At 41.4% G+C, this 26,994-nt stretch overlaps 2 protein-coding genes across 2 annotated transcripts in view; both read left to right on the forward strand.

The window, feature by feature from the left end:
* Positions 1-26,994, forward strand: part of nkain2 (sodium/potassium transporting ATPase interacting 2) — a 106,886-nt gene that overhangs the window by 15,819 nt on the left and 64,073 nt on the right. The gene's annotated exons all lie outside the window — the stretch shown is intronic.
* LOC146371529 (uncharacterized) lies at positions 429-18,517 on the forward strand. Its single transcript, XM_084953541.1, has 2 exons — positions 429-5,244; positions 5,378-18,517. The coding sequence occupies exons 1-2, from the start codon at positions 4,972-4,974 to the stop codon at positions 6,044-6,046; spliced, it is 942 nt and encodes a 313-aa protein (XP_084809667.1). The 5' UTR covers positions 429-4,971; the 3' UTR covers positions 6,047-18,517.

Raw genomic sequence — 26,994 nt, forward strand, 5'->3', positions numbered from 1 at the left:
AAAATATTGGCTAGTATATCAGCATATCAGATCTTTAAATGACAAATATTGGTATTGGTCATAAAAATCCTGTATTGTTCATGTTTACTTTTGGTGTCTTTTTCAAACACATTAATAATTGCTCACAGTAAAAAACGGGTTTTCATCAGCAGTATTGAGATGTCTTTATTGAACAACCCTCTACGAGGCTTGACACAACATTTAATCTGGACTCAGGATTCTTGATTCCATAATATATTTTTAGCTCATTCCATCCGAACATCTAATGAACTAAAATTAATGGTTAATGATCAGCAGCGGCTTAGATGAACTGTTGCTAATTTTAGTTCATTAGATGTTCGGCTGGAATGAGCTAAAAATATATTATGGAATCAAGAATCCTGAGTCCAGATTAAATGTTGTGTCAAGCCTCGTAGAGGGTTGTTCAATAAAGAACAGTTCATCTAAGCCGCTGCTGATCATTAACCAGTCACAACTGGCCAGAATTAGATGCTTTTTTCCAAAGTTCTTTGGTAATAAAAAATCATGTGGAGAGGAAAAAAGCTATTTGGTGGCACTTGAATATGACAAACCTAAAGTTGGAAACTGTACATCTCTTGGTGCTCCAATTATATATATTTTGTACACGTTTGCCTCGTTGATTTTTTTTTCTTGCTTGATTTAGCTTAATTGATGTAGCTTTTCTACTTATGATTTGAGCCAGAGAGTTTCATAGTGATCCAAGACAAAGAAACACTCCATCTGTGAGTCAGCTATTATTGTCTGTGGGGAGAATGATTGGAAACTCTCTAACTGAAAGTTCTTAGTGTCCACTGTTTCCCTTGAAACATACATTTTAATTCCAGGTTTAAAACCAGAGGTGATTATTTCATACACAATACAAGACAGACAGAGGCAATGTATCAAAGATAATGCGAGGAACAGCAAAGTTCACAGTGGCTCACTGCTGAGCACAAAACTAGTCTGCAGTGATATTTATTCACATCACTCCTCGGCAAACAAATTAGTATGTTCCTTTAGCTCATCAGGAAAAACAACAAATGGTGAATAATGTTCAGAATCCTTGAAAGCTTCCTTTAATGCAGAACATTAGCGAGTGCACTTATAGATCTAGATTTTCGAAGTAATTGTCCAGACCTTTCATCTTAAATTGCAGCTGTGGAAAACACTAGGAAGGCCACTGCAGCCAGTTATATTGGATTGCTGTTGTTTCTTCAGAGCAATCTGGTGGCCAATTTCAATCTCCCTGTATCATACTCCTGAGTCCTGACCCCATCTTTGAAAATTGCCGCCGGTTTCATATCGACACTCAGCAGTGGCGAGCGAGAGGAAAGTGAGGCGACGACAGGCAACAAAGGTCATGTACTGGATTTGAGCGAGCGATATCACAGGCGGGCGTGCCTGCTGAGCTGCCAAGATCCGTATCGACGGCGCTGGAAGCTGACCTTGTGCACGACCACCGCTGAGGGATGAGCCGAGATGGTGTTTGGTCAGATACTGCAGCCTCAATATTTACACTCAGGCAGACAGACAGGCCGCCACAGACACTTGCTTCTCTGTGCTTCATTTTAAAGCGCTCCAAATTGTTGTGCTGCTGACTTTCTGCTCGTTGCTGCTCCGGGATCGTTATTTACCCCTCAAGGTGAAACGCTCCCCATTGTTCTCAGAGAACTCATATCCTGTTGATGTAGTTGTTGCTATTGTTGTTACCGTGAATCCTGATATTCCGCCTGCGCAGTTGTTTTGATCTTATTACATCAAAGGAGTGCTTGAATTATAATGGAGAGCGGCTGCAGAGCAATGCTTCCAGCTTCATTTCACATAATTATAACGTGGAGATACGACCGGTGTCAGATTAAGAACTGCTATTTGGAGAGAAAACAACCATATTTTCGGAGTGACACTGGTATTTGGTCGAGTCTAATGGATTTTGGGGGAAGTTGCTCTGCACAGAAGAAACGAGAGTTATCAGCGCTCAATATTTAGATGAAAAAAGGTAAAAAATCAGTTACAAGAAGGAAGTGATGAAAATTCAATTTAGATGTTTTCTTCTTTCTATAGAAGCAAATTCTCTTTCTACCAACATTGTAACCATCCTTTCAACAGCAACAAACCTACTCCTGATAAAACATCTTGTTATATTGCCTGAAAGCTTTATCTTATCGGCTGCAGCTAAGCCTCTGCTACGTCTTCTTTTATCATATTCACCATTTGTCTTTCCTCTGGTTTCTTATGCTGTTTCACTCTTTTCTTTCTCTGTGTCATTGTTGGCCTTGTTGTCTTGTAATTTTTCTCTCTGCGTCTCTCAATCTTTCTCTCAAGCTCACTCTCTCTTTTATTCTCTCTGTTGCTGCTCTGCACAGTCTCCCGGGCCATTTGAGTTGCTCAGGGAGCTGTGAAAACGATGTCTGTGTGTCTTTGAGTCTGCATCCTGTAGGGACTGCCTTTGTGTGTGTGTGTGTGTGTGTGTGTGTGTGTGTGTTCACATGCAGGGACGGGGAGGTAGTGGAGCGTGTTAAGTCTTGCTGTAGAAGCCTTTCGACTGGGATAAGGAGCCAAGGGAGGAAGGAGGGAGAGCAGGAAGGAAGGATGGTTGGATAGATATATTCATAGTGGATAGATGAATGTTCGTGTGCATGGATCGATATTGGGATGGAGGGATTGAGATTTGGATGAATGAATAGATGTAGAGAGGGCAGAGAGAGAGATGAGTTGGGGCAGGAGGGGAAGAACAGATGATAACAAGAGAGGATGGATCGATGATGTATGGATACCCAAGATATATGGATGAACAGATGATTAAGGAATGAATAGACCTTTTAATAGTGCAGAGTTATTAGTAAAGACCATAGATGGCAGACAGAAAGCCAAATATGTTGTGCATTGACTTTGTTATAATGGAGCAGATACTGTCTGGAGACTCTAATAGTAATAAAGCTTACTAAAGTTATATTTAAGAATAAAATCAAGCACTTTAAGGCCCTTCATGCTACTCTGTACACCCGACTAGATAATGTATTTAAATGTGAGTAATCAGTAAGTATTACTAAGAGCAGTGGTGGAGGAAATAAATAAATAAAAGCAGTAATCAGAGTAGAAATATTATCATAGAATTAAAAGTCATGCAGTCAGGATTCAAATTAAAGACCGACTAGCACGTTGGCAACCTCAGTAAATAAAACGATAAGAAAGTTAAACAATACCTAGATTTTTCAGAATAAAAGTTTATATATGCATTAAAAAAACTCAGAGCTTGGCTCTCATGTTACACGAACTGAGTGCCAACTGGTAGGTGAGTGGTTGCTGGTTGTCACGATATTAGAATGTCAAATTCGATACTGATACCCATGAAAATACTAGATGCTTGATACCATTTTTGATACTATGGGGAAACTTTTGATCCCATTCTGTAAGAACAGAAGTAAAGAAGAAGTCACATCTTAACTTAGCTTAAACACAATAAATAGTCAGGATTGAGTTTAGAGGTTTTATTCGTTTTACAAAAAACAGATCATTACACACAGAGTGTAAAGGTAAAATAACAAAATACCTAACGTCTAAATCATTTAATGAATGCAGCATTATGGAAAAGTTACTCTCATTGTGCTCATTGCGCTCACTGTGAAAAACCTCACAGCTGGCTTCAACAAAAAAAGAAACCTATTTTAATAAGTTAAGTAGAAAAGTTAACTTTTTCATCTCGTCCACATCTGCCTGCAGCCTGTCTCTCATTCACTGTTCACACTGCTTCGCATCACTCTGCAGCTCTTCACATCCTCAGCTCTGCTCTGGATTTCACTCGTTATTTGCTCGGATTAGTTCTCCACACTCTGGACTCTGCTCAGTTCATCTACAGTTACCCCGCTGCTCTGCACAGCCAGCAATCTGCCAGGTTCTTCACGTGTCCGTAATCCGTTCTGTCACGGCACAAAATTCTAGCAGCGTGCAATAAGTATTCTGCTCTTATCTAACTGCAGCCCGCTAGGCATTATGTTAATGATAACAGACAGCTAAACTTGCTACCATGTAATTGCTAATAGTGAAATGGCTAATGTTACCACGTGCACTGGTCAGGTTAGCATTTATGATAATGGTTTAATACTTCAGTGTTGTTACAGTTTTTCTCAAATGTTAAAACACAAAAGCCAATCCTGTAACCCAAATGACCAGTAGTCTAAACACATTTACTAAATGTAGCCACCATATTCCAGTACCATAAACACATGTCACATGAAGACACAATTCACAAAACACAACCCTCTGTACTCATAAATCTAAACACATTTTTCCTTGCTAAAACACATGTTGCAAAACAACTCTGCTCATATTCTCAAATGAAAGCCCATGTGATGCAAAATGCTTGCCACAGTCACCAATCTTTGAACACAGGGAACACACCTGGCGTCAGTCACTACACACAGCGACTCAAAATTGAAGACACCTGTTGCTAATGATGTGACCCCACCTATAAAAGCATAGTTTGGTGAAGATGCCAAACAATCACAATGGATGAAGGCATTCGAGCGTGCGGAAGGAGAAGAGCTGCAGGCCAAAGAGGAAGAGGGGTTGAGATCAGAGGAGGAAGAGGTGAAGGCCTAAGAAGAAGAGGAGTTCGGAGTAGAGGAGGAAGAGAAGGAGGCCAACAAGAGAGAGGAGAAGGTCCAGGTGGGAGAAGAAGACAACCTCGCACCATCATAACAGATGATATGCGAGCAACAGTAATTGATCATGTCATTGGCCATGGCATGACAATGGCTGAAGCGGGACGAAGAGTACATCCAAACCTGAGTAGGTTCACCGTGGCCACCATTATCAAGGCATTTAGACAACACAACAGGTATAGTACACTATTGCTTTCTTTGTCACACTACAGTTTTACAGGCCTGTGAAAGTGGTCTGTTACTTTACATGTAGTTTTACATATAAATCAGTCAATTGACAACACATGTTTCTTTCTTTAGAGCTGAAAGGATGCCACATAGAGGTGGGAGGGTTGCCATATTCACAGCGGCACAAGAAACCCTCATTGCAGATATGGTCCGTGAGAACAACTGCATTAGACTCCGAGAGATCAGAGACAAAGTCATTGCAGATAATGTAAACTTTGAGAACATTGATGCTGTCAGCGTGTCCACAATAGACCGAGTTCTCCGGCGCCAACAGATGAGGATGAAACAGGTCTACAGGGTTCCCTTTGAGCGCAACTCTGCGCGACACATAGAACAACGTTACGAGTATGTGCAAGTACGTATACATCCATGTCCACAGTACAGTTAGTGGACATACTGTGTTGCTTAGTGGCCTACATTACTTCTGGACAATACTGTGCTACCTGATTGACCGTTCTGAACACCTGTACGCTTTTCCATGTTCACAGAGGATAATGCAGTTGGACGCGATGGCCAGACCCCATGAGTACCTCTTCCTGGATGAGGCTGTCTTCAACCTCCAGAAACGAAGGCGAAGAGGCCGTAACATCATTGGCCAAAGAGCCATCACTGAAGTTCCTGGCCAACGGGGGGGTAATATTACTCTTTGTGCAGCTATGGGTACGGAGGGTCTTGTCCACCGGCATGCTGTCCTTGGGTCTTACAACACCCAACGTCTCCTCACCTTCCTAGAGGAGCTAAAAGACATCCTCCTGGACCGTCAACAACACCATCCTAGGCTAGCACATCACATGTATGTGATCATTTGGGACAACGTCCGCTTCCACAAAACACACCAAATCAGAGAGTGGTTCACCACCAACAGTGACCACTTTTTAAACGTCTGTCTGCCACCCTACTCCCCTTTCCTGAACCCTATAGAGGAGTTCTTCTCATCATGGAGATGGAAGGTGTATGACAGACAGCCATACACAAGAGAGAACCTCGTACGGGCAATGGAGCTGGCCTGTGCTGACATCCCAGTGGAGGTCTTCCAGGGATGGATTCGCCATTCCAGGGCGTTTTTCCCGCGGTGCCTAGCAAGGGACAATATAGCCTGTGATGTGGATGAGGTGATGTGGCCCAATGCAGCTCGGCGACATGATGCCGCACAGTGACTGTGTGTAATACTGTAAAAAGACCGTGTAGACAATAAAAAAGACTTCACACCCTGATCATGTTTCCGAGAGTACTGTTGTGTGCGATAGATTCTGTTTTTGCATTGAGTTGTGTTACAGTAGTGTACGTACATGCAGGATGTTTTTATAGATTTATAGTCTTCATGTGAAACTCACAAATCTAAATGCCTAATCCTCTGCAGGGTTCTATGACGATCCGTTACTGTACTGTTTATAAAAATATGCATTGGCAGTTATGAACCAAAGAACCTTCTCACAAATTGAGCATTGTGTTTTCAATTGTTTTGCTGTAGTGTGTAATGCTGTGTATAGTGTTTACAGTTTTGACAGCTTCGAGCTGCTCTCTTGGTGTGGGAGTTTGAGTTTTGCAGTGGGAAGGTGTGGTTGTGTTTATGTAGCTTTAGAGAAGGGTGTTGTGTTTGGACATTGGGGGACCTGGTGGTAACGTTTGTGACATGTGTTTTAGCATTTGAGAAAAACTGTGAAATGGGAGCTTTACCGACTTCGGGAAATTCCTCCTAAAGTGTTCAGTGTTGTTACTTGTTAGTGAGGGGAGGGACTATGTCATCGGGAGCAGGCAAGTTTACTCATTGGCTGTTGCTAATGGGTAAACTATCAGTGACCACAGCAGTCTGCTACTAACCAAAGCAGCCACAATGAGGTTTTTGGTGCAGGCCTCTTAACCGAGCTAATATTGTGTTAGGAGATAACAAAAATGGCCATTTACTAATAACGCATGGCCTACAACCATACGTGATGTCATAGAACATCATCTGAATTTTACTGTCTTTGTGCTGTATGTGTAGAACTTAATTAACTTTTTAAATTTTTATTTTCAAGAAAAACTAACCTGCAAGTTCATCTTTAAGCAAAAGTTCAGTGTTATGATCTAAATACAAGTCAAGGATATGTATCATTTTCCTACATTAACTCTGTATTTTATATTATATTTAATATTATTAGTCCCAGGAAAATAAGTACCTGAAGTAATCATATAAAAGAAGTGGTATAAAAAGTATTTGGCTCTGAATAAATAAATTAATGAATAAAAAGTTGAGCAGTGTGGTTACTTTAAATTCAGTCTCACACCCTCAACAGTAAAGCTTCGAGTTTCGAGTTTATGGTCAAAGTCACATGTGTTCAAATCTGATGTTGTATCAACCCATCTGCATACCCTAACCCAGGGGTGTCCAACTCCAGGCCTCAGGGGCCGGTGTCCTGCAGGTTTTAGATGTGTCTTTGATCCAACAAACTGATTTAAATTGCTAAATTACCTCCTCAACATGTCTTGAAGTTCTCCAGAGGCCTGGTAATGAACTAATCATTTGATTCAGGTGTGTTGACCCAGGGTTATATATAAAACCTGCAGGACACCAGCCCTTGAGGCCTGGAGTTGGACACCCCTGCCCTAACCTCTTCCACATGCAGGGTTTCGCTTTGATTTTCTCCTTTACAGATGACACTGTTATTCTTCATAGGGAGGCCAGTCTCCTTTTGGTTGTGAAGGCTGTTTGTATTTTATACTATCATTTTATCAATGCCTTTGGAAATGGTATTTGCAGAGCTGCGGGTGAGTTTGAAATTGTAGCGCAGATATTATAAAATGTATTTATTATAAAATGTTACAATGAGTACGTTTCACTAGGAACTGATTATTGAAAATGTCATTTGCAGTCTTTTTTTTTTTTTTTTTTTTACCACAGCAGCATTCAACTTTATGCTCTTCATTTGTGATTTTTCTCTCGGCAGAAATCCTGAACAAAGCTGCAAGTCAAGCCTATAATAAAGAACCTTAAGAAAGTGAGGTGATATTAGAACTGCAGTCTTACAATCATCCTCTTACACTTTAGAGGGTTTGGATTAAGGAGAAGTGATCGCAGTGAGAAGCCACAACTATGGTGTTTCAAAACTGAACATGGGTGAAAGAATAAAGATTAGTTGATTCAACTTATTTGTCACTTTGCAGTGTTCTAGTGGTTTTCCAACGAAACTGCATTTTTGAGCAATTCTTTACTAATTAACTTCCTACAATCTGAGTGTACAGGGTAAGCAGACATGTTCAACTGTCATGACTCATTTGTAAATGTCTAATATTTTATGTTGAGACTTTCCTTTAATGTAGTAACTGACAGTTTTGAGCGAGTGAACTTTATCCACAAACAATAAAACCAAAGGTAGGAAATAAACTAGGCAAGGCCTCCTGGAAAAGAGAGTTTTGACCTTAGCTGATCTGCTAATGTTTTACCATTATTTGATCACTGTAGACTTTGCTCAGGTTAAGAGGCTCGATGCACAGAAGAATCAGAGATCATAACCCTGCCTACATCTTTTGTGTCTTTTCATAGAATAAGAGACTGCATACATTTTCACACACCCCCTGTTGTGGCACACACAGATCAGTAGTGATGCGGATTGTTCAGTTCTTGTGCAAATGAAGTATTAATCATTCAGTAATTCTAAATATACAATGAACATATCTCATATGACTTATGCAATATGTGTGCCACTGAGTGCACCCAGTGTTGATGGGAAGGAGGTGGTTGCTTTAGGGAACTAGAGAGAAGCATTAGAAGCATTAAGGCTTTTATCATAAAGAGAATATCACATGAATTCATTCAGAAAATCATGTAAATAAGAAGCTGTCTTAACAGGCAGTTTCACACAACAAAATCAGATCTTGCTCTTACTTGAGCTTTCTCCGAAGGGTGGCTGGCTGCTCTGTTAGAGATAGGGTGAGGGGCTCAGTCATCTGAGAGGGGTTTAGAGTAGACCCGCTACTCTTCCAAATCAAAAGGAGCCAGTTGAGGTAGTTTGGGCATGTGACTAGGATGCCTCGTGGAGAGGGACTACCCCCACAACCTGGCTTTGGATAGGCGTAAAAAAATGGATGGGTGGATGGGAGACAAATTTTAAGACAAAACCTCTGCCCATGTATTTTAGTGATGTTATCTCAGGGTTATTGCTAAATAGCAATATCAGTCTAATTTCTGGGCCCAAACACCCCCCTGACCTAAAGTATAGCTGCATTGGGGTAAGCTCAGATGGGAAGTGGCCCTGTAACTGGGGGTGACTGAAGCCTAAGTGTTAAAGAACATAATGGAGTGGATGGGTGGATATTTCATACTAATTAACTAACATCTCATTGTTTAATCTTACTTATTATTATTTAATTAACACACCAGCTATACACAACTCTGATAGAAAAAATTTTTTGTCACATTTTTGTTCCTTGTGATTCTCATATTTTTCAAATACTCAGGCATGCAGATTGGTTCCATTTTGACAAGCACTTTTGTGATTAAAAAACAGAAGCCAAAACATCATTTTGCATCGCTGATTCTTGTTAGCCTCACTGTTTTTGTTGCATGAAAAAGAGCACAGAAGTTTTGACAGGGGCTGTCTTATCTGATATGGGTCACATGTTTACTGCTGCCTGCCAAGGTCTTCTGTCACTTCTCCAAAAGCTGCCATTATTCTGATCTATAAATATGTTACTTTGCTCTTTGTTCTCTTTACACACAAATGAACACACACTGTCAGGCTGGGCACAGACTCATATCTATGCCCTACCCGGCATGTAAACACAGACATGCAGATGCAGTTTTTCTGTACTTTCCTCTGATATGTTAACAGTAGGAATCCAGAGACTCCACATGACTCCTAAAGGCACAACAGAAGAACAGTTTTGATTCAGTTTTGAATCCCTTGAAGGAACAGAGAGGCGTAATGTGTGAGAGCAGTAAGAGCACAGCGTGTTACACTTTCATCTTTACCTGTAATCATTTTTTACCCTCCACCACTCAAAACCCTCCTCTTCCCTCTTCCTCTCTCTCTAAGTATGGATTGATTTAGTCTTATTACCTTACACACCTGCCCTTTGGTTTGGCTCCACTCGTCTCCTTTTCACATAGACACACACACATACCAACTACTGCCTTCTATTGCTCTTACTGTCATACCCACACATACACAAACACACTCAGACACAGTAATCAGATCCGCCAATCTCTTGTATTTTTGAATACGGCAGCTAAAGTGAGATACGGATACAGTGTCAGCTCGCAGCCCAGCTCCGTATCAGCATATCAGCCAAACTGCAGTCACGTCTCACCAAAATAGGAGCTCAGTGCGCTCTTGAATGTAACAAACATTATGGTGGCAGTAGTGTTCAGTGTCTCTGTGTGTGGGGGAGTCTTGTGTAGAGAGAAAATGTTAAATGACTCACATTACTGTTTTAGACCATCTTACATGTCAGAGTCACTTATACCTAGGGCTGGGCGATATGACCCAAAATTCATATCTCGATATTTTTTAGCTGGATGGCGATATAAAATATATATCTCGATATTTTTTTAAAGCCATAAAGTAAGAACAAAAAGAGAGTTCTTAGTCAAAGCTGTGTCCTAGATGTCACACAGGCACTTTTATTAACATACAGCATAGATGTACATGAAAAAAACTACTCAAAAATAAATTATGAGCATTTATTCAAAATAATGCTCCATAAATAAAAGAAAAGTATGTTGTTTTTGTCCATAACAAAAAGCTCACAATTGTGCAGTCAAAATGTAAACTAAAAGACGCTGAGCATAATAACATAGGCAGATTTCACAGCTGCTCTGTTCCCAACTTCTACTGCGTGACTGACAGCCTGGAGTTTGAAATCCGCTTCAGGTGCCATTTATGGTCCTTATACACACACAATACGGTAATATTACGTTGAAGCACAGTGCGTATTACTACGCGAGGCTCCTCGGTAGCTGTAATGCTCCGACAATCCATCAAGCGGTGCAGCTCCGTAGCTTACCAAAGTCGTACTAAAACATTTTTTGAGAGATTGCTGAGCGCCGTGTTCCACATAAAATCGGTTCGCGGTCATCAAGCACAACCAGAATTCATACATAAGGCGCGCTGTCAACTTTTGAGAAAATGAAAGGATTTTAGGCTGTGCAGCCCCTGTGGGCTGCATGGCGTTAGCGTGGTTAGCTCGTTAGCACGTTGACGCCGTCCAGCCCCACGCACGGAGCGATGCGCAGTAACTCGTTAACGGACATTTGCCGTGTTCATCTTGTCGCTGCCTGCAGGTGAAGCTATGGGGGAGGAGGGGGAGTTGTGTTCAGTGAAGGAGAGGCGAGGCGGAGTAACGTTGCGTAAAGACAAAAGTGGACGAAAGAGAGGCAAACTTGTGGCTCCACAACTATAATTATAACGTATATATCGATATAAAGGATATGGTCACATCTTATATCTCGTATAAAAATATATCGATATTTTTAAAAAACTCGACATATCGCCCAGCCCTACTTATACCCTCCCATCTTCCTGCCCTTAAACTTCAAGCATCGATGTAACGCCGCTGTGCTACATCGAAGTTTGCCAGAGACAAAGACAGTGCAGTCATTACTGAGTTGTGAAATGTGAGGAGTTCAGTCCTTTTCTCTATCCCCAGTGTTCAGTTGGATTGGATCGTGGAACTTCGGTTATGTGCTCTGGGTAAATTGGACAGCCTTTAGGGGTGCAGTCACAATCCATGATGAACTGGATGTACCAGTTTTCCAGTTCTATACTGATACAGTACCAGCAGTTTATTGATCGGCTTCCATAATAATTTATTTTAAATGTTTATTATCTCGTCGGACTAAAGTAGAAGTGGGATGGCATTGCATTCGGCAGATGCACAGCTTTCCTGGTAGAAGGCAACCTGTCTCCCAACAATTAGGGTCTGACTCAGATTGACTGCACACTCAGACAGATTGCAAATAATTGCCGACAGACATACTGCCAACACATTGTAATCAATCTGAGTCAGTCTCCTGCAACACATCTCTGTGTAATAGGGGACTCGACTCATGTTGTTGCCAACTGGTTGTATTCTGGTTATGTTTATATAAGGTTGCCCAGTGCCTATGTCATTTTGCAGTTAAACCACTGTGCTGCTCGAACTGGATCACTGTTCGTAGAAGAATTTCCATTTCATGTTCAATTTAGCTTTTTTTATATAGCACCAAATCACAACAATAGTCACCTCAAAGCGAGGTGAAGACCGTACAATAAAAGAGAGACAACCCCAACAATCAGACAGCCCCCTATGAGTAAGCACTTGGAAAAAGTGGGAAGGGAAAAATCCCTTTTAACAGGAAGAAACTTCTGGCAGAACCATGCTCAGGGCGGGGTAGCCATCTGCCATGGCTGGTGGGGGGAGAGTTGAGAAAGACACGACAAATCTACTGTGTGAGGTGCTGAATGTAAGTAGTTAATATGAATTTCTGTTTAATGTGAATTTATCTGTATGTATGGAGCAATTTTTTTTTATTTTCAACAATGTATTACTGTTAATTGCCATATTATCACAAACTGCTTGCATGTAATTGCCAACTTGACCCCAGTTGTCACAATCTGATAGCAGAATGCCATCCATCCATCCATCCATCCATCCATTTGCTTATCTTTGTCCGGAGCCAATCCCAACTGTCATAGGGCGAGAGGCAAGGTACACACTGGACAGGTCGCCAGTCTGCAGCAGGGCTAACACATACAGACAACCATTCGCACTCACATTCACACCTATGGGCAATTTCGAGTTACCAATTAACCTAACCCCACTAACTGCATGGTTAAGTTTGACAGCAGAATGACTTATTGCAGTCTTCCATCAAAGTCACTATGCAGACGCGTTTGTGTGTGTGCAAAGGTGACGGTGCAGGCTGTCCATGTGTGATTCTCTGATTGAGTGTGTGTGATGCAGATGGTCACCCATCTTTGAAGCAACCATTTCAAAGGCAACATATATATATATATAACAGGTTGCTTGTCAGGATGTAATCCTGACAGGCAACATATATATATATAACAGGTTGCTTGTCAGGATGTAATCCACGTCACTTTTTCTATGGTAACCCAACAGGCTGTGCTGTTATTTTTTACTGAGCATAGTCTCAGTTATTTTCTATATTTACAAATTTTCCTACTCACCTTTTTCCTCCCACTCTGCTCAGTTTCAGAAGATGTGATGGTAAATATTTTTTTATGTGCCACTTTTGGCAACAGATTCTTGGTCTGCTAATTGTGCACGCAGCTTTTGAAACCAAAGATCAAGCTGCGTACATATCGCCGTGTTCGTTCAGTGGCGTTGCCAACATTAGCAGCTGCATTTAATGATAAAAATTGTTTGGCTAAATCGTCTTGAAGCATGTCTGCTGGTGTGAGGTAGTTATTACACAGCCCGCGTCTTTGCACGTTGAAGCGGTACATTTGAAAAAAGTTTCTCTGAAACACAAAAAACCCCATGGAGTGTACAAACATGAACACAAAGCAAATCACTCCCCTGAATCCGACATAATCATTCATCGGGTCTGATGAAAGCAAGCCAATATCATTTGGCAATCTGTAGGCCTTTTTGCAGCGGACGACATGATTGATTGAAATAAAGGGAGACGATGCGTAATGCCGACACTGTCAGCTGTCCAATCCCCAGAAAGGATTTTATGATTGATGGCAGGCGGTAGCTTTTAGAACTCTCACACCTCTGCACTGCACTCTCAGCACTCACGGTGATTACATCTGAGTGTGTGCGCATTTGTGTGTGTGCATGTGTGTGTCAACCGAGAGACACAGGAACAAGGGGAACAGAGCTGTAATGTTTGTGCGCCGGTTTGCATGTGTGGGGTTGATTACAGTGGCAAGTGCCCGTCTGCTTGCATGCATTTATATGTGTGTGCGTTTGTGTGTGTGCAAAGGTGACGGTGCTGGCTGTCCATGTGTGATTCTCTGATTGAGTGTGTGTGTGTGTGTGTGTGTGTGTGTGAGAGAGAGAGAGTTGCTGTGGAAACCTGAGTGCTGGTGGTGAGAATGTGGGACTAAAGGAGGGAGGAAGCCAGTGAAGGACAACTGAGGATGTAGCAAGAAATAAAAAGTGGGATAGATGGCAGCAGGAGTAAGTCAGGTGCTGAGGGATGTATAAGATGGGAAAGACAAATAAATACGTACCAGGCAAGGTCCAAAGAAGAAATGGAAGGAGGCAAGGATGGATGGATGGTTAAATAAAGCTGTGGCAGACAGGGACAGAGGGAGACAAGGTTATATAAAAGGGAGAAAAGGACAAAGAAGCATGTAAGGATGAAGTGAGGAATAGATGGAAGTAAATGAAAACCTCGACTTTCAGCCATGAAAACATGGGTCATGTACTTATCGCCACCACTACCGCACCAGTCCTGAATCTTTAACTGGTTTCACACATTTCCACTGGAAGAAAGTGGCAAAAGCCTGACACTGGCACAAGATTTGTTGGGTTCCAAAGTTTGAACCACTGACAATAACAAATGATTCTGCAACCCACAAATACACAGATTTTCTTCATGTGGAAATGAGTATAAACCTTTCCTATATCACAGTACTCAATGCTTCATATTTCTATCTAAAGCTACGTAAATGTCACTTCTAAACCCAGTCTAAATTGTTTCCCATTTCCTACAGATACTTCAACCTTTTATAGCTGTTAGTGAATGTTGCTGAGCTTTTTAACCAGCAGTCCCTTCAGCTGTTACATGGCCATGAGATATGCTTAGAAGTTGGAGAATTAATATTTCCCTATGTGCTGTTAAACAGAGCAAGGAATTTTTAACATAGCCTCACAAACATCTCCTGTGCAATCCCAGATCATTCTTCTTTGGCGAATCTCTCAAGCTGCTCCAGATTTTAAGGTCTTCTGGCACAAATCTTCTGTTCACCCCACAGATCTTCAATGGGATTCAAGTCAGGGTTTCATGCAGGCCAGTCAGTAACGTTTACTTTCGTCTTCTGGCGGCAGTTCTTCACCAGGTTGCGTTTTGTGTTGTTGACGGATTGGAAGGCAAAGCAATGACTCAGACTGGGTTCACCTGCTGACTTAAAATCTTCACAAATCCTTCTTTCTTGATGATTCATTCCAACTTAAAGAGCTTCCTAGTTCCTGACCTACTGAAGCATCCCCTCAGTATAACTGTCACTGTAGCTGTCAAACAAGGTGGTGTTCTTTGGGTTGTGCACCTCACCCTTTTTTCTCCATCTCCAGCTCTAGCTTTGTCTCATCTGTCCAAAGGACATGCTTCCAGTCTCCTTAGCAGACCTCAGTTTGGCCGAAGGTGTCTCTGCAGCAGTGGAGAATTTCTTGGTCTGTAACCTTGCAGTCTATTCCTGTTCAGAGCTCTAGTGATTGCCTTCTTTGAGACTGCAGTTCTACAGTTGGCTAACTCATTCACTAATATCTTAGCAGGATTTTCCCAAGTAAAGTTAATGTTTTTGTCCTGATCTGTATATAAATAAATAAACCATCCTTTAAGCTTTGTCTCTGTGCTGCTGGGTGTCCTCAGCTATCTAAAGCATTAACCTCCTTGGAGTGGCTCTTTCGAATGACAGAAAGCTTGTAAAGGAGTGTCGATGCTTAAACACTTAATGTAATGGCTAAGCGTGTCAGCAGATTGATTTGGTAGTAAATGCACTGTAAATCTGTGTAACACCTGTATACTGTATCCTTATACAAACTGACTCGTGAAGATTCCCACACAAGCCGAGAAAGGACTTATCATCATGTTCGTGTTGTAGACAAAAGACAAATACTCTGACTATAATTTATATGGCGCTCTGTATTAATGAAAGTTTGTTCACAGTCATCAGAAGCTGTTTCGCATAGTTAAGTTTTCAAGGTCCAAATAATTTTTTCTTTTTCTTTCTTTTTTTTTCTTGTAAAATCGTTGTTGCTTTGTTCTTTTGTGTCATAACAGCAGTCCCCTTGAATAATGAGGCAAAGTTATGTTTTTACAAACCCTCAACATTATTATTTTAGATTTCCAGTCACCCCACCACTACACACACAAGCACATACACACACTCCATCTAAAATGTAAAATGTGATCTTCAAAGGCACTGCGAGGGCATAAATCATCCTGAGCTCTGTGTGTGGGTATAAATGCATCATTGTGTGTGTGTGTGTGTGTGTGTGTGTGTGTGTGTGTGTGTGTGTGTGTGTGTGTGTGTGTGTGTGTGTGTGTGTGGTTTTAGATGTAGGGTCAGTGGCAGGGCAAACTGCAGGATAATCAACACCGCTGTGTTTATATGTGTGGTTTTTAGCAGAGTCAAGAGGACACAGCAGGCTAGGTCAGATGTTATTTGACTATTATGTGTCTGTGTGAGTGAGTACGCCTGTCAGGTCACTGACTCCCAAGGTCCTAGTGCCAGGCCCACATGCTGTGTACAGACACCTGTATGTTCAAGCTATAAGAAGAGTTGTGGGTGGTTTTCTTTTCCGTAGCTTGCTGGCAGGATACAAAGAAACCATATCACACCACACTCAGATATTTCCAGCACTGTTACGATACAGTGGTAGGAGTAAATTAATGCAATTTTATATTAATTTTGCCACCAAAGCATTAGCTGGTGCTGGAGTTTCTCTTTTCGAGTTGATCACTTCTCTTCCAGGAAATTTGAAAAATGGCACAAGTAAATGCTTAAGACAAAACAGTGATTAATGATGAATGATCCTCATTAAAGTGTCTAAAAATAGACCAATGTTGTACAGTATGTCATTGCTTTTGTTCTATTCCGAGTTTTATTCAGTGTCTTTCTGACCACCTGTCAGTAGCAACAAAATGCCATCAAGAATGCAAATTTTAGTGACCATTAATTTACATACTGGTGAAAAAAATAATACTTTTTTTTTAAAGCATAGAGCCGTTAATGGAAGTTCATGGAAAGTTTTGTTCAGATTGGCCCACCCCTTAGGGAGGAGATAGGGTACATACTTTCATACATATATTACGATCATTGTAGTAAAGAAGGTGATGATGCTTGCTTTAGTTCTTGTGTTGTAAATTTAGCAGATCTCTTTTCTTTACATTGGCATGCTTTCATCCCTTCCTAAAAGCCCAACTCACTCACTATTTAATTGAGCTTGAGCCAGTGTGACCGAAAGAGAGCCAACAAGGTCTACCTAGAAGAAGTAAAAGTCATAACAAGGTTTCTGTAGGTGAACTCGAGGAAACCTGCTGTCACTTACCGGTTGTCTCCTGAGGTGGGGATGTCTCCTGACAACAGACAAAGCCTCCAAGTGTGAAAGCTGCCCTTACAGGAAGGGCCTCACAATCTCCAGCACCTCCACTTCATTTCTTGTCATTTTCTTATTTAGTTTTCACTGAAAGTGTATTCAAAGTATACTCATAGTTCATGAAAATAGAAAAAAAATTCAGCCTAATAATAGTTGAGTTTCACACATTATGCTTCTGAAGTTAATCATGCTACATAACCGTGATCTGAGACATGACCAAAATAATTATTATGATTTTTTTTAAAACATAACCAAGCTTCTGTGTTTTAGCACGCATAAAGTGAATTTGTTTATGTTGTTTGCGTAAATGAACTGATTTATATTCATGTGGCTTTCAGGTGCCAGGATCACATTACGTTAGCTGGAGCACCCAGAAAACATTGCGATCCGTTTTAGAGATTGTCATTTTAGAGACATTTTTCAGTGCTCAACACTCTGTGTAATGCATTAGATATAAAGCTGGTGTGAGTGTCTGTTGGCTGTAATGCTGTGAACTTTTATTCGATAAAGAAAGTGGAGCACTAACCCAGCAAACTGAGCCTGTTACAGCACTCTGATCCATGCTTTTTACTCGTAGCATTTAGCGGTAACAACTTCTGCATTTAATAAACGTTATAATCTGTTTCCCAGCAGTATTGCAAATTAGTGACTCCGTAATAGTCTGAATATTATTCAGACTATTAATAGTGGACACTGGGCAGTGTAGTGATCAGTGTGATGGCAACAAGTGTTTGGCAGCAAGGATAATACCAACGTCATTACAAACACCCCTCCAACCCTGCTAATGATCATTGATTTAAAATCACTGAAGTTACCAGTCCCTTCCCAAACTGCCACTAAAATGAAGTGCTGACGCTTTTTTCATGCCATTAGTTAAATGAAAAGCACACACGTAGGGGTAGAAATGCACACAAAGACAAATGCTTGTCCTTTCTCTGTGTGTAGAGAAAAGAAGCTCTTTGAGTTTTTGTAAGAGCTTTCATTCAGCAGACAGACAATGCTAAAAATGAGATTTTTGTGTTTGAAGTCTCAAAAGAAATGCCTTTGTGTAGCAGGACAGTTGAAGTGGCTAGTTGGCTTAAGGGAAGAAACACACACACGTGTACGCACACTCACTTTCTAGATTGAAGTGGTACACAAATTACATTTTGAGGACCGTGCACAAAAACTACAAAAGGCTGCAACTCAACACGCACACAAATACAAAAACTTTATCAGGGTTTAAGATCAGTTCCAACTAAACCAGTCATTTAGTTTTTTCACTGAAATGTGAGGGCTTATAATTACCTTTTAGAACGAACTTTTCTCACACAAAACATCACCTGAAAACCTCGCCTCTTGCTGTGAAGCTGTAATGCTTGAGAAAAAGTAATTAACTGTGGTTGCTCGTGCTAATGAGCATGCTAAATTTTTTCATGACAGTTAGCCTTCTTTGAAACTTATAGTTATATAATATTACCTATATTGTGTATGGGTAATATTATTTTTTGTGTCCAGGCTCTTCATTCACCTGGTCACCATGTCGACCAAGAAAACAGAGCTTTAAAACAGAGCTGCTGGATTAGAAACCAAACCACGATCTTCTAAAGATAAATGGGAAGCACTTTGCAGCAATGTGGCAACCAAAGACCACAGTATAAGACATTCGGGGACTTCAAATGATGTTGGGCGAAATAACCACTGGCAACACAATGAGTTAAACTCCACCAATGACAGCAAAGAACATCGCAAACCGAGGTATGAAAGGGTGGTAATTACATTAAAGGATTGCCTAGAAAGCCCGAACTATAACTTGGGACAATACCAGAGGTTTAGTAGTTAGTACCAATACCAGTAGAATTACATTATTCTCTACACCCAATTGTAGAAAACAAAAATGATTATCCCATGAGCTTAAAATGTTGAAAAGTCAATAGTGGTGGTAGATCCTTTATTTAAAATGTTAACATTATGTTTTATTACCAACTGGCTCATATTGCCTTTCTTATCAAGAAGTTTAGGTGGAACTATTGCGGTAGCTGTAGCTTTTCCTGTGTTTTAGCCACAACATTTAATGATAGACAAGAACACTTTTGAGAAAAAGCCTCAATATATGTATTGCCTACGGTGACTAGACTTGTACAAAAAACTAAAAACTAAAAAAAACCAAAAAGTATTCGCATTTTTTAATTTTTGGTATAAAAAGAAAGTAGCTAGCAGTTCTGGTCGCTTCGCTACTAGCCACTGACTGCCAACGACAAAGCAGTGTGTTACCAGGGTCTCCCTTAATTAACCAAATATCTAACCAAGTCATGGTTGGTGCCTAAACCCAACCAAATCATTATTTAACAAGTTGATAAGTTGAAAATTGTATTTTTGAATTAATATCATAACTAAAATAATATCATAATATAAGTGAAGTGTAACTTGTTACTTGTGTAACTCCCACTATAATCCACTCTACATCCCCAAATGTCATCTTTTTCGGGCTTTAAAAGTGGAACCTATTCACTTGGACGTGTACATGGACATATGAGACCTGTCATGTTCACAGACACGAACTTAGTGTGGGAAATTTGTGTCCACGAACAAGAATCAGTATTTTTAAAGTGACTATTTTATGATCTGTGTTTGATTGGTCATGTCTTAATGTTTACAGGCATTTTATGAGCTAATCTATTAATGGGAAAAACAAAAGATAGGTGGCAAGCAGTTCAATAATGAAAACTTGTGGCAACCAAAGAACAAAATATTTCCTTGATATTATGTTTTATATTAGTGCACTGAATTAACCTTGCTGTGACTCAGTAATCACCTACAGTTTTGAATATATGCCAGCACCAGCATGAAAAAAAAGAGTAAAAAATAAATCACAGCTAAATTATGGACTGCTTGACGGATAAACTAAGTTTTCTCAGCCCAGCCCAGAACGGTAATCAATCAATCAATTATAGTCTCTTTGGCCTCTAGTAGCACCTAACCCTGCAATGGAAACTTACAGAGGCTCCAGATTCACTGCATCATAAATAGCTTAAGTGCAATCTGCTCGTGGGTGTTTCTGTACGGTAAACACACAGACGAGCTTTCGTGTCCACATGCACCGGGAGCGAATGCTGCCTGGATGTGCTCCACTGACACTGAATGGGCGATCAGCAATGCGGCCTCAGTGATAGCAGCCAGAGTAATATTATGGAAATATGGCCATATTTTCTGCTTCATAACAGTGAGCAGGAGGAAATAAAGTGCCTGGCGCCCACTGATGCTATGAGCGCCGTGAGCACAATGAAGCTCATTTAAATAAGGTGACAAAGATGGCCGGCAGTTCATTGTCAGCTGGGACACTGCGGGTTCTTTTCATGTCTCCCATTCAGCCCGGGACACAAAGTTAATTTAGTTTTGGCCCCGACACAGACACAATAAACCGCACTGATGCTATTGTCTACGGTCTTACTGAGGCAGCTGAAACATTTTGGGACACAGCTTGTGTTTAAAACCTCTACCTGGTTATTTTCACGCTGCAGTCAACCCTCATATAACACAGCACAATAAACTAACACACAAGCTACTTCCTTTAAGTTTTATATATTTTTCCTCAAAGTAATCCTTTTTGTTACCAGTTACACACACACACACACACACACACACACACACACTCATGTTACATTCTGCTTGTGTGTATACAGACATGCACGCCACAACCACCAATGATGTGGTTGATTTCATTCGGCTCCCATGAGGTTATTCAGAGAGAGGGAGAGGCCAATATCTACTTACCATTCTGTGTGTGTGTGTGTGTGTGTGTGTGTGTGTGTGTGTGTGTGTGTGTGTGTGTGTGTGTGTGTGTGTGTTAATGTCTTTGTGCAGTCTTAATGTTTCTTAGCCCGCTGGGCGTCCATCTGTGGGTTTATCTGTTGTCATTTCCACTCCCGCTTTGTCTCGCTCTCTCTCTCTCTCTCTCTCTCTCTCTCTCACACACACACACACACTCACACACACACACACTTACAATACAAAAAACTGCACTAAACACACACTTCATGCACTACTCTCACTTTCGCTCACGCACACACACACACGCAGTAACCTGACAAAACCGGGTCTCATACAGTGAACCACACACGCTGCATGCAGACATGCACTTAACACACAAGTGCACACAAAACGAGAGCCCCTGGGTACGATAGAGGTTGCCTTCTAATACTCCCTATTTATCATGCAGCAGTTGAACTAACCAAAACACATGCACGTACACGCACACACACGTTTTATTCTCATAAAAGCACTGCCTGCATAGATCGGCCATTAAGATATCAGAGCCTACGAAGGGAAAACCATTGGTGGGCTGATAATTCATTTACAGATTGACTGAGGAGGGATGCTACTGCATTTGTGTGTGTGTGTGTGCGTTGAATAGTGACACAGAAACCGATTAAGAGAAGGAGGGAATGAGGTGTGGGGTGAATGGAGGAGGAGGAGAGATGAGGAAGATGAGATAATGGAAGCAGAGGCAAGGAGTGAGAGAGGGGAGAGAAGAAGAAGAACTCATGGAGGAGCAAGGGAGACAGAAAGCCAAAGAAAGTGGAAGCAGAATTGACAAGCTAAAAGCAAGACGGAGAAGAAAAGTTTGTGATAAAGGGAAGAAGAAAGAGTGAGAGGGGAGAGCGGGAGAGAGCCACCAGGAGAGAAGATAAAAGAAGGAGGGAGAAGGCAATAAGCAGAGAAAGCCAATGCCATTAAGGAGCCAGGAGAGGAAAAGCAGGAGAAGAGAGCCATTTGCACAAAACGTACAACTCTTGACATCAGTTTGAAATTACCGCAGCTGCACGATTACCTTCAAGTTCTTCAGTGTATAACCACGAGATACAACAAGGAATTACCCGTACTGGTTCCCAAAAAAACCCAGCTAAACTATCATGATATTGGAGCAGTGTTTTGGAAATATGATTTCAAATTTAACCTCATCGCTTCCACAAGTTGTTTTTTTTTTTTCATTTCCCCCAGCTCTGTTGTCTTCCCCCTCTCTTATGTGCTTTTGTCAAAGTCAATCCGGTTTAGATCAAAGCGGCAGGGCAGATAAAACATTGAGATAAATCCGAGCATTTCACTCTTTCTGGTCTCCTCTGATAATGTCAGCGTTTCTTTGGTCTGGCCAGATCAGACAGAAAAAAAAGGCAATCTGACAGACAGTTAGAGGAAGAGAAAGCTTTCAAAGGGAGCTGCAGGAAGACAAACAGATGGACAAGGTTTCCATCAAAGGCCCTAAATTCAGTACTTAATAAGTAGATTAAAAAGGATAGAGCATCAGAAAGAAGGTGACCGGACTGGGAGTTGGGGAAAAGGACGCGGACGGTAAAGAAGTGGAAGATGTGGAGGGAAAGAAAGTGAGATGGTTGGGGAGAAGAGACGGTGGAAAAAGACGGGACAGGTGCATTTATTGAGTTTATGTGTATAATATTAATCATAATCAAATGGTCAATCACGCTAAATGACTGCAAAGAGCTTCGGCTGCAACCTGCAATTATCGTTAATGACACATTCAGCTCAGGATCGGCACACGGCCATCAAACAAGCACACACACACACACACACACACTGTCATAGGCACTCAGACACACGTGCACTTGTTTGAGGCAGCCTAATGATATCTCATTGATAGTCTAAGAGAGAGGATGTCCCCCCCAGTCGTGTGTGCGCCTGTGTATCCATGCAGTCTGCCTACCTGTGTGTGTGTACTCCGTCTTGCACAGATGTGCCGTGTGCACCCCTCTGATATCACTGCTATAAATAACCCTCATGCTGTCTATATTTTGGGAATTGGGATCAATTGTGCCTCACAGTTTGAGATTCGAATGGGCTTTTTTTTCTTTTCTTGGCAAGCTGAGCTAATATACATTGTTTTATCTGTGTTATCCTACACTGGGATTTACTGATAATAGGGACAATTTGACTGTTAAAAAAGGAGATGATGATAACAGAAGCAAGACTTTTCAGCCAGACTTTTTTGGATGTTGTTTCCAGGCAAAGAGAGAGAGAGAAAGAGGGAGAGCAGCACCCAGCTGACAGAAAAACAAAAGAGCAGCGGCAGAAAGAGGCAAAGACGGAAGGGCGGACAGTCACAGGCAGAGAGGGAAGATCTGTTGAAATACCAAACTGATTAGTCGGTGTTTCTGACATTTAAATGCCACGTTTACATAGAGAAATGTTTCCAAGGAATATTAATCACTCTAGTTAATTCACGAGGAGATGTGTACGGGATCCGTGGTGCTCGTGGCAGAAGAGAGGGACAGAGGGAAGGGAGGTGAGGAACGAATTCAGGTGGAGCAATTGCAGAAGTTAATGATATTAGCAGCAATGCTACAAAAATAGAAACCAAGGGGAAGAAGTCACAGAGTAGCTCATGATACGGTAGCATCTCATTTCATTGCCCGCACTAAGCAAATGCAGCAATTCTGCTTGATACGTTGCATGACTGTGTGCAACTGAAAAGGAATAAGCACCAATGAATAAGTCCTGCACTGTCATCCACCGCCTTTGGTAATTTTGCCCCACCACTGATAGAAACTACTGCAATGTAAGTTGAGTAGTCAGTTGTCTGCTGCACTTCTTACCCATCATATTATTATTGTTATTATTAGAATAAAAGGCCAGCAATACATAGAGGGGGCTCAGGTGGTGGTGTGGGTGCTCCATTGATCACAGGGTTAGAATTTGGCCAGTCCTGGAGAGTCCCTGGACAAGAGACTGAACCCCAAATGCTGGGCAATGCTTGAATGGCTTTGTGGAAGCTCTGGTTCAAAGTTGTAGTTATAAGAAGTCCCACAGTAGAATGCCAGTGCAGGTCTTTTCAGCATTGGGAACTTCATCTTTCAAATCAGTGGTCCCAATGTGGAACAACCCATTGAGTTAAGAGGTGAAATCATGTACTGCAGTCTATCTAAGAAACCATTATCTTGACTGCTGGGATGAAACAGCTTCCCAGCAAGTGGCTCCATGGCATCTTGTATGAAGTGAGCGAGAACCTGAATGTATTTCATCACTGAGGTACTTTGTCAGTGCCGCTCTGAGCTGCGAATAAAAAATGACAAAAAGAACAAAACGAGGGAAATCCCCCCTCGGTGGTATTTCTGATTATGTTGCAGAAATAGGATTTCAGCACCGTCTATCTATCTGTCTGTTTTTCCAATGACGTTCCATTTTGAGAATGTCAGATGTCCGTGGGATCCAAATTGCAGTTCCAATTTGCTCAGGTGCTGGGGCTTATTACTGCAAATTAGGTGGGAAAATGGATTTTTGCCTGTGGGCTAGTAGTTACTCATCATATTTCTAGGTAGCCTGTCTTGAGCTGTAGTATGAAGATGAGTGACCATAATAACAGCCTACGAGTGCTCCTCGGCAGCGCAGCTTTCATTAACACACTGCCATCTTGATCCATCTCAGTTGTTCCACATGACACATCAGAGCACTTACAGCGTGTTGCTAACTGGCTAACACTGCTCCCGTCCTCTTTTTCCATCTGTTGACAGCCACGGCAGCCAGATTTATAAAAACTGACATTATGACAGGCCAACAAAAGTGCAAAACAGATGAACCAAATGCATATAATTTGGACAAGAATCTATGAGACGTGACAAGTGTTGGGCCAGTATTTTTAATGTGAGATGCTGGGCAGTCGTGCAGCACACTTTTATTATGACTGCTGGCCGTCTGTGACAGGTAAAAACAGTTTAGTTTATCTAAACTGTGATATTTTAGATACTGCATTCATTCTTTGTGAAATCAAATCCCTCATTAAGCTGCAATAGATTAACAGTAGACTTATATAACCATAGTTGGTCATATAGTTTGAAATACTTACTCGAGTCTGAGTTCACATTGACGCATGTTTTTGGGAACACTAATCATCGATTACTGGGAGCCCTGGAGCCTGAAACGTACTACCACTGGTTTTTTGGGCAGGTCAGAGCAGTGACATTTAAACTCAGTGTAGAAACTGCCTGAAGTCAGTGGTCTTGAACCTTTGCCAGTGTACTCGGTTTCTTTTGGCGTCTTCTGTGTGCACAGTTTTACCACCCACATTTTAAAAAAATATGTTGTTTCAATAAGGAGAGATCATTTGGAAGAACTCAACATATTTTATTTAAGTACAAAGCTTGAGTAATAAATTATTCGGCGATTAGACTCAGATGAAACTACGCAGCAGAGCGGAGTCCAATGATGAAGAAATAGGACAGCGCCCCCCAGAGTGCTGATGCTGATGGTGGGAGAGATGAAGCAGCTGGAGATGAGGTGGAGGTGGGGACAAGGATGATCACATGAATGAGCCTGAAAGGGGAGAATGAAAGAGGAGCGCTGAGATTTAAAGCACATGGAATAGGGGCTGATCGGCTTGCAGAACGTGGGCGAGAAAATGACTGATTGCCAGAATAATGGTGAGAGAAATGAGTCTGAAAGCGTGGGAAAGTGGAAGTGATGTAAAGAACAGTCAAGCAGTCCACACATCCAGGTAGATGAGTGACTGCAGGTCTTCCTTGTGCTACAGTTACAATAGGGAAAACAGTGCCTGAAAATTGTGGGACGACCAAAATAATTCCAATCAAGCTCCAAGAACTTGTGATCTCATCTTGGAAATGGTTGCCTCAAAAACAGCACATAAAACAGCAATCAGATGTAGTCAGTCTGCTGCTAGTTTGACATTATCAGCAAACTATGCTTTTACATACCAAAATAACCAGAATACAACCAGCTCACAAAAAGACACACAGATTAGTTACCTGATTTCATCAGCACAGACTAACTCAGATCGATTGCAATATGTTGTCAAACCTTCAGTAGTCTGTTTCAGAGATGTTGCAGTCGGTCCGAGTCAGGTTGCCTCTCACCAGGTAATCTGTGCCGTTACGTTTGATTGAATACCTTTTGCTGCAACTACTTGTAATCAGTCACCAGAATCATAAAACTTCATTGGGCAACCACTGATTTTTCCTGGTCACAAGGAAGTTGTGGTTGCATTTTGTTGTTGTACACATTATGATGTCCTTTTTGTTTCTTGTAGCCTGTCTTTAATGAAATTAATTGATTAATTTCTAGTCTCTGGTCACCAGAAAAGACCTTTAAAAGACTAAAGAGGTGTGCACACAGGAAGAAACCAGAACATTAATGTGGTGGCGAGAGACCATGACCTGATGTGATGACAGGTAAAATAACCACTGGGGTTGCTAAGCCAGCAGGTCCTGAGTTGAATTAATAGAGTGATGTGGTGCAATTGCAGCAGGATCCCCCTGCAACAGTTAATTGAATAAATGGAAGAGGATGGATGGTTCAATCCAATAGTGCGTATCAATATAAGTCTTGTACACTTCTGACTGACATTTGATGGAGTGTTGTCTGAGCATCGAGAGTCTGAAATGCCTCCTGGAGACCAAACTACCAGCTCTGAGCAAATCACTTCATATGTAATAGTGTAAGAGCCACTAATGTAAACCTGAGCACTTTCTGGCATGGAACCCCCTCAAAGAAAACCAGCGTTAAAACATTCACTTGGACCTGAAACTTTCTCTTGACTTTCATGCAGTGTCATTTCCGGCATCATTCCCAGCCAAGGAAATACGCGGACTTATTGTGTCACTTTCTGATGAAGGTTTGGACTCCTCCTTCAAGCTTTTTCTAGACTGTTATTTAAATGGTTGATTCGTACACGATCCTGTGAGTGCTGGCCTTTCACCCCACCTTCAGGTGTGACCAAACAGCTCCAGACACTTTTCCAGTGTGGCCAATGACACTCCACTATATTCATTTCAAACTTTATGCGGCACTTAAATCTCTCATGTAACCATGATTATGATCTGTCATCTTGGCTGTCGATAATATTTTG

Source organism: Perissodus microlepis, chromosome 15 (assembly GCF_051167445.1).
Source record: "Perissodus microlepis isolate ML-2025 ecotype Zambia chromosome 15, ASM5116744v1, whole genome shotgun sequence".
NCBI classification, from domain to species: Eukaryota; Metazoa; Chordata; class Actinopteri; order Cichliformes; family Cichlidae; genus Perissodus; species Perissodus microlepis.

Excerpts from the sequence above, each read along its gene's own strand:
- LOC146371529 (XM_084953541.1), top strand. The coding sequence starts at position 4,972 with ATGCCACATAGAGGTGGGAGGGTTGCCATATTCACAGCGGCACAAGAA. Across the intron at positions 5,245-5,377 it reads AACGTTACGAGTATGTGCAA|AGGATAATGCAGTTGGACGC; the intron begins GTACGTATACAT and ends CCATGTTCACAG.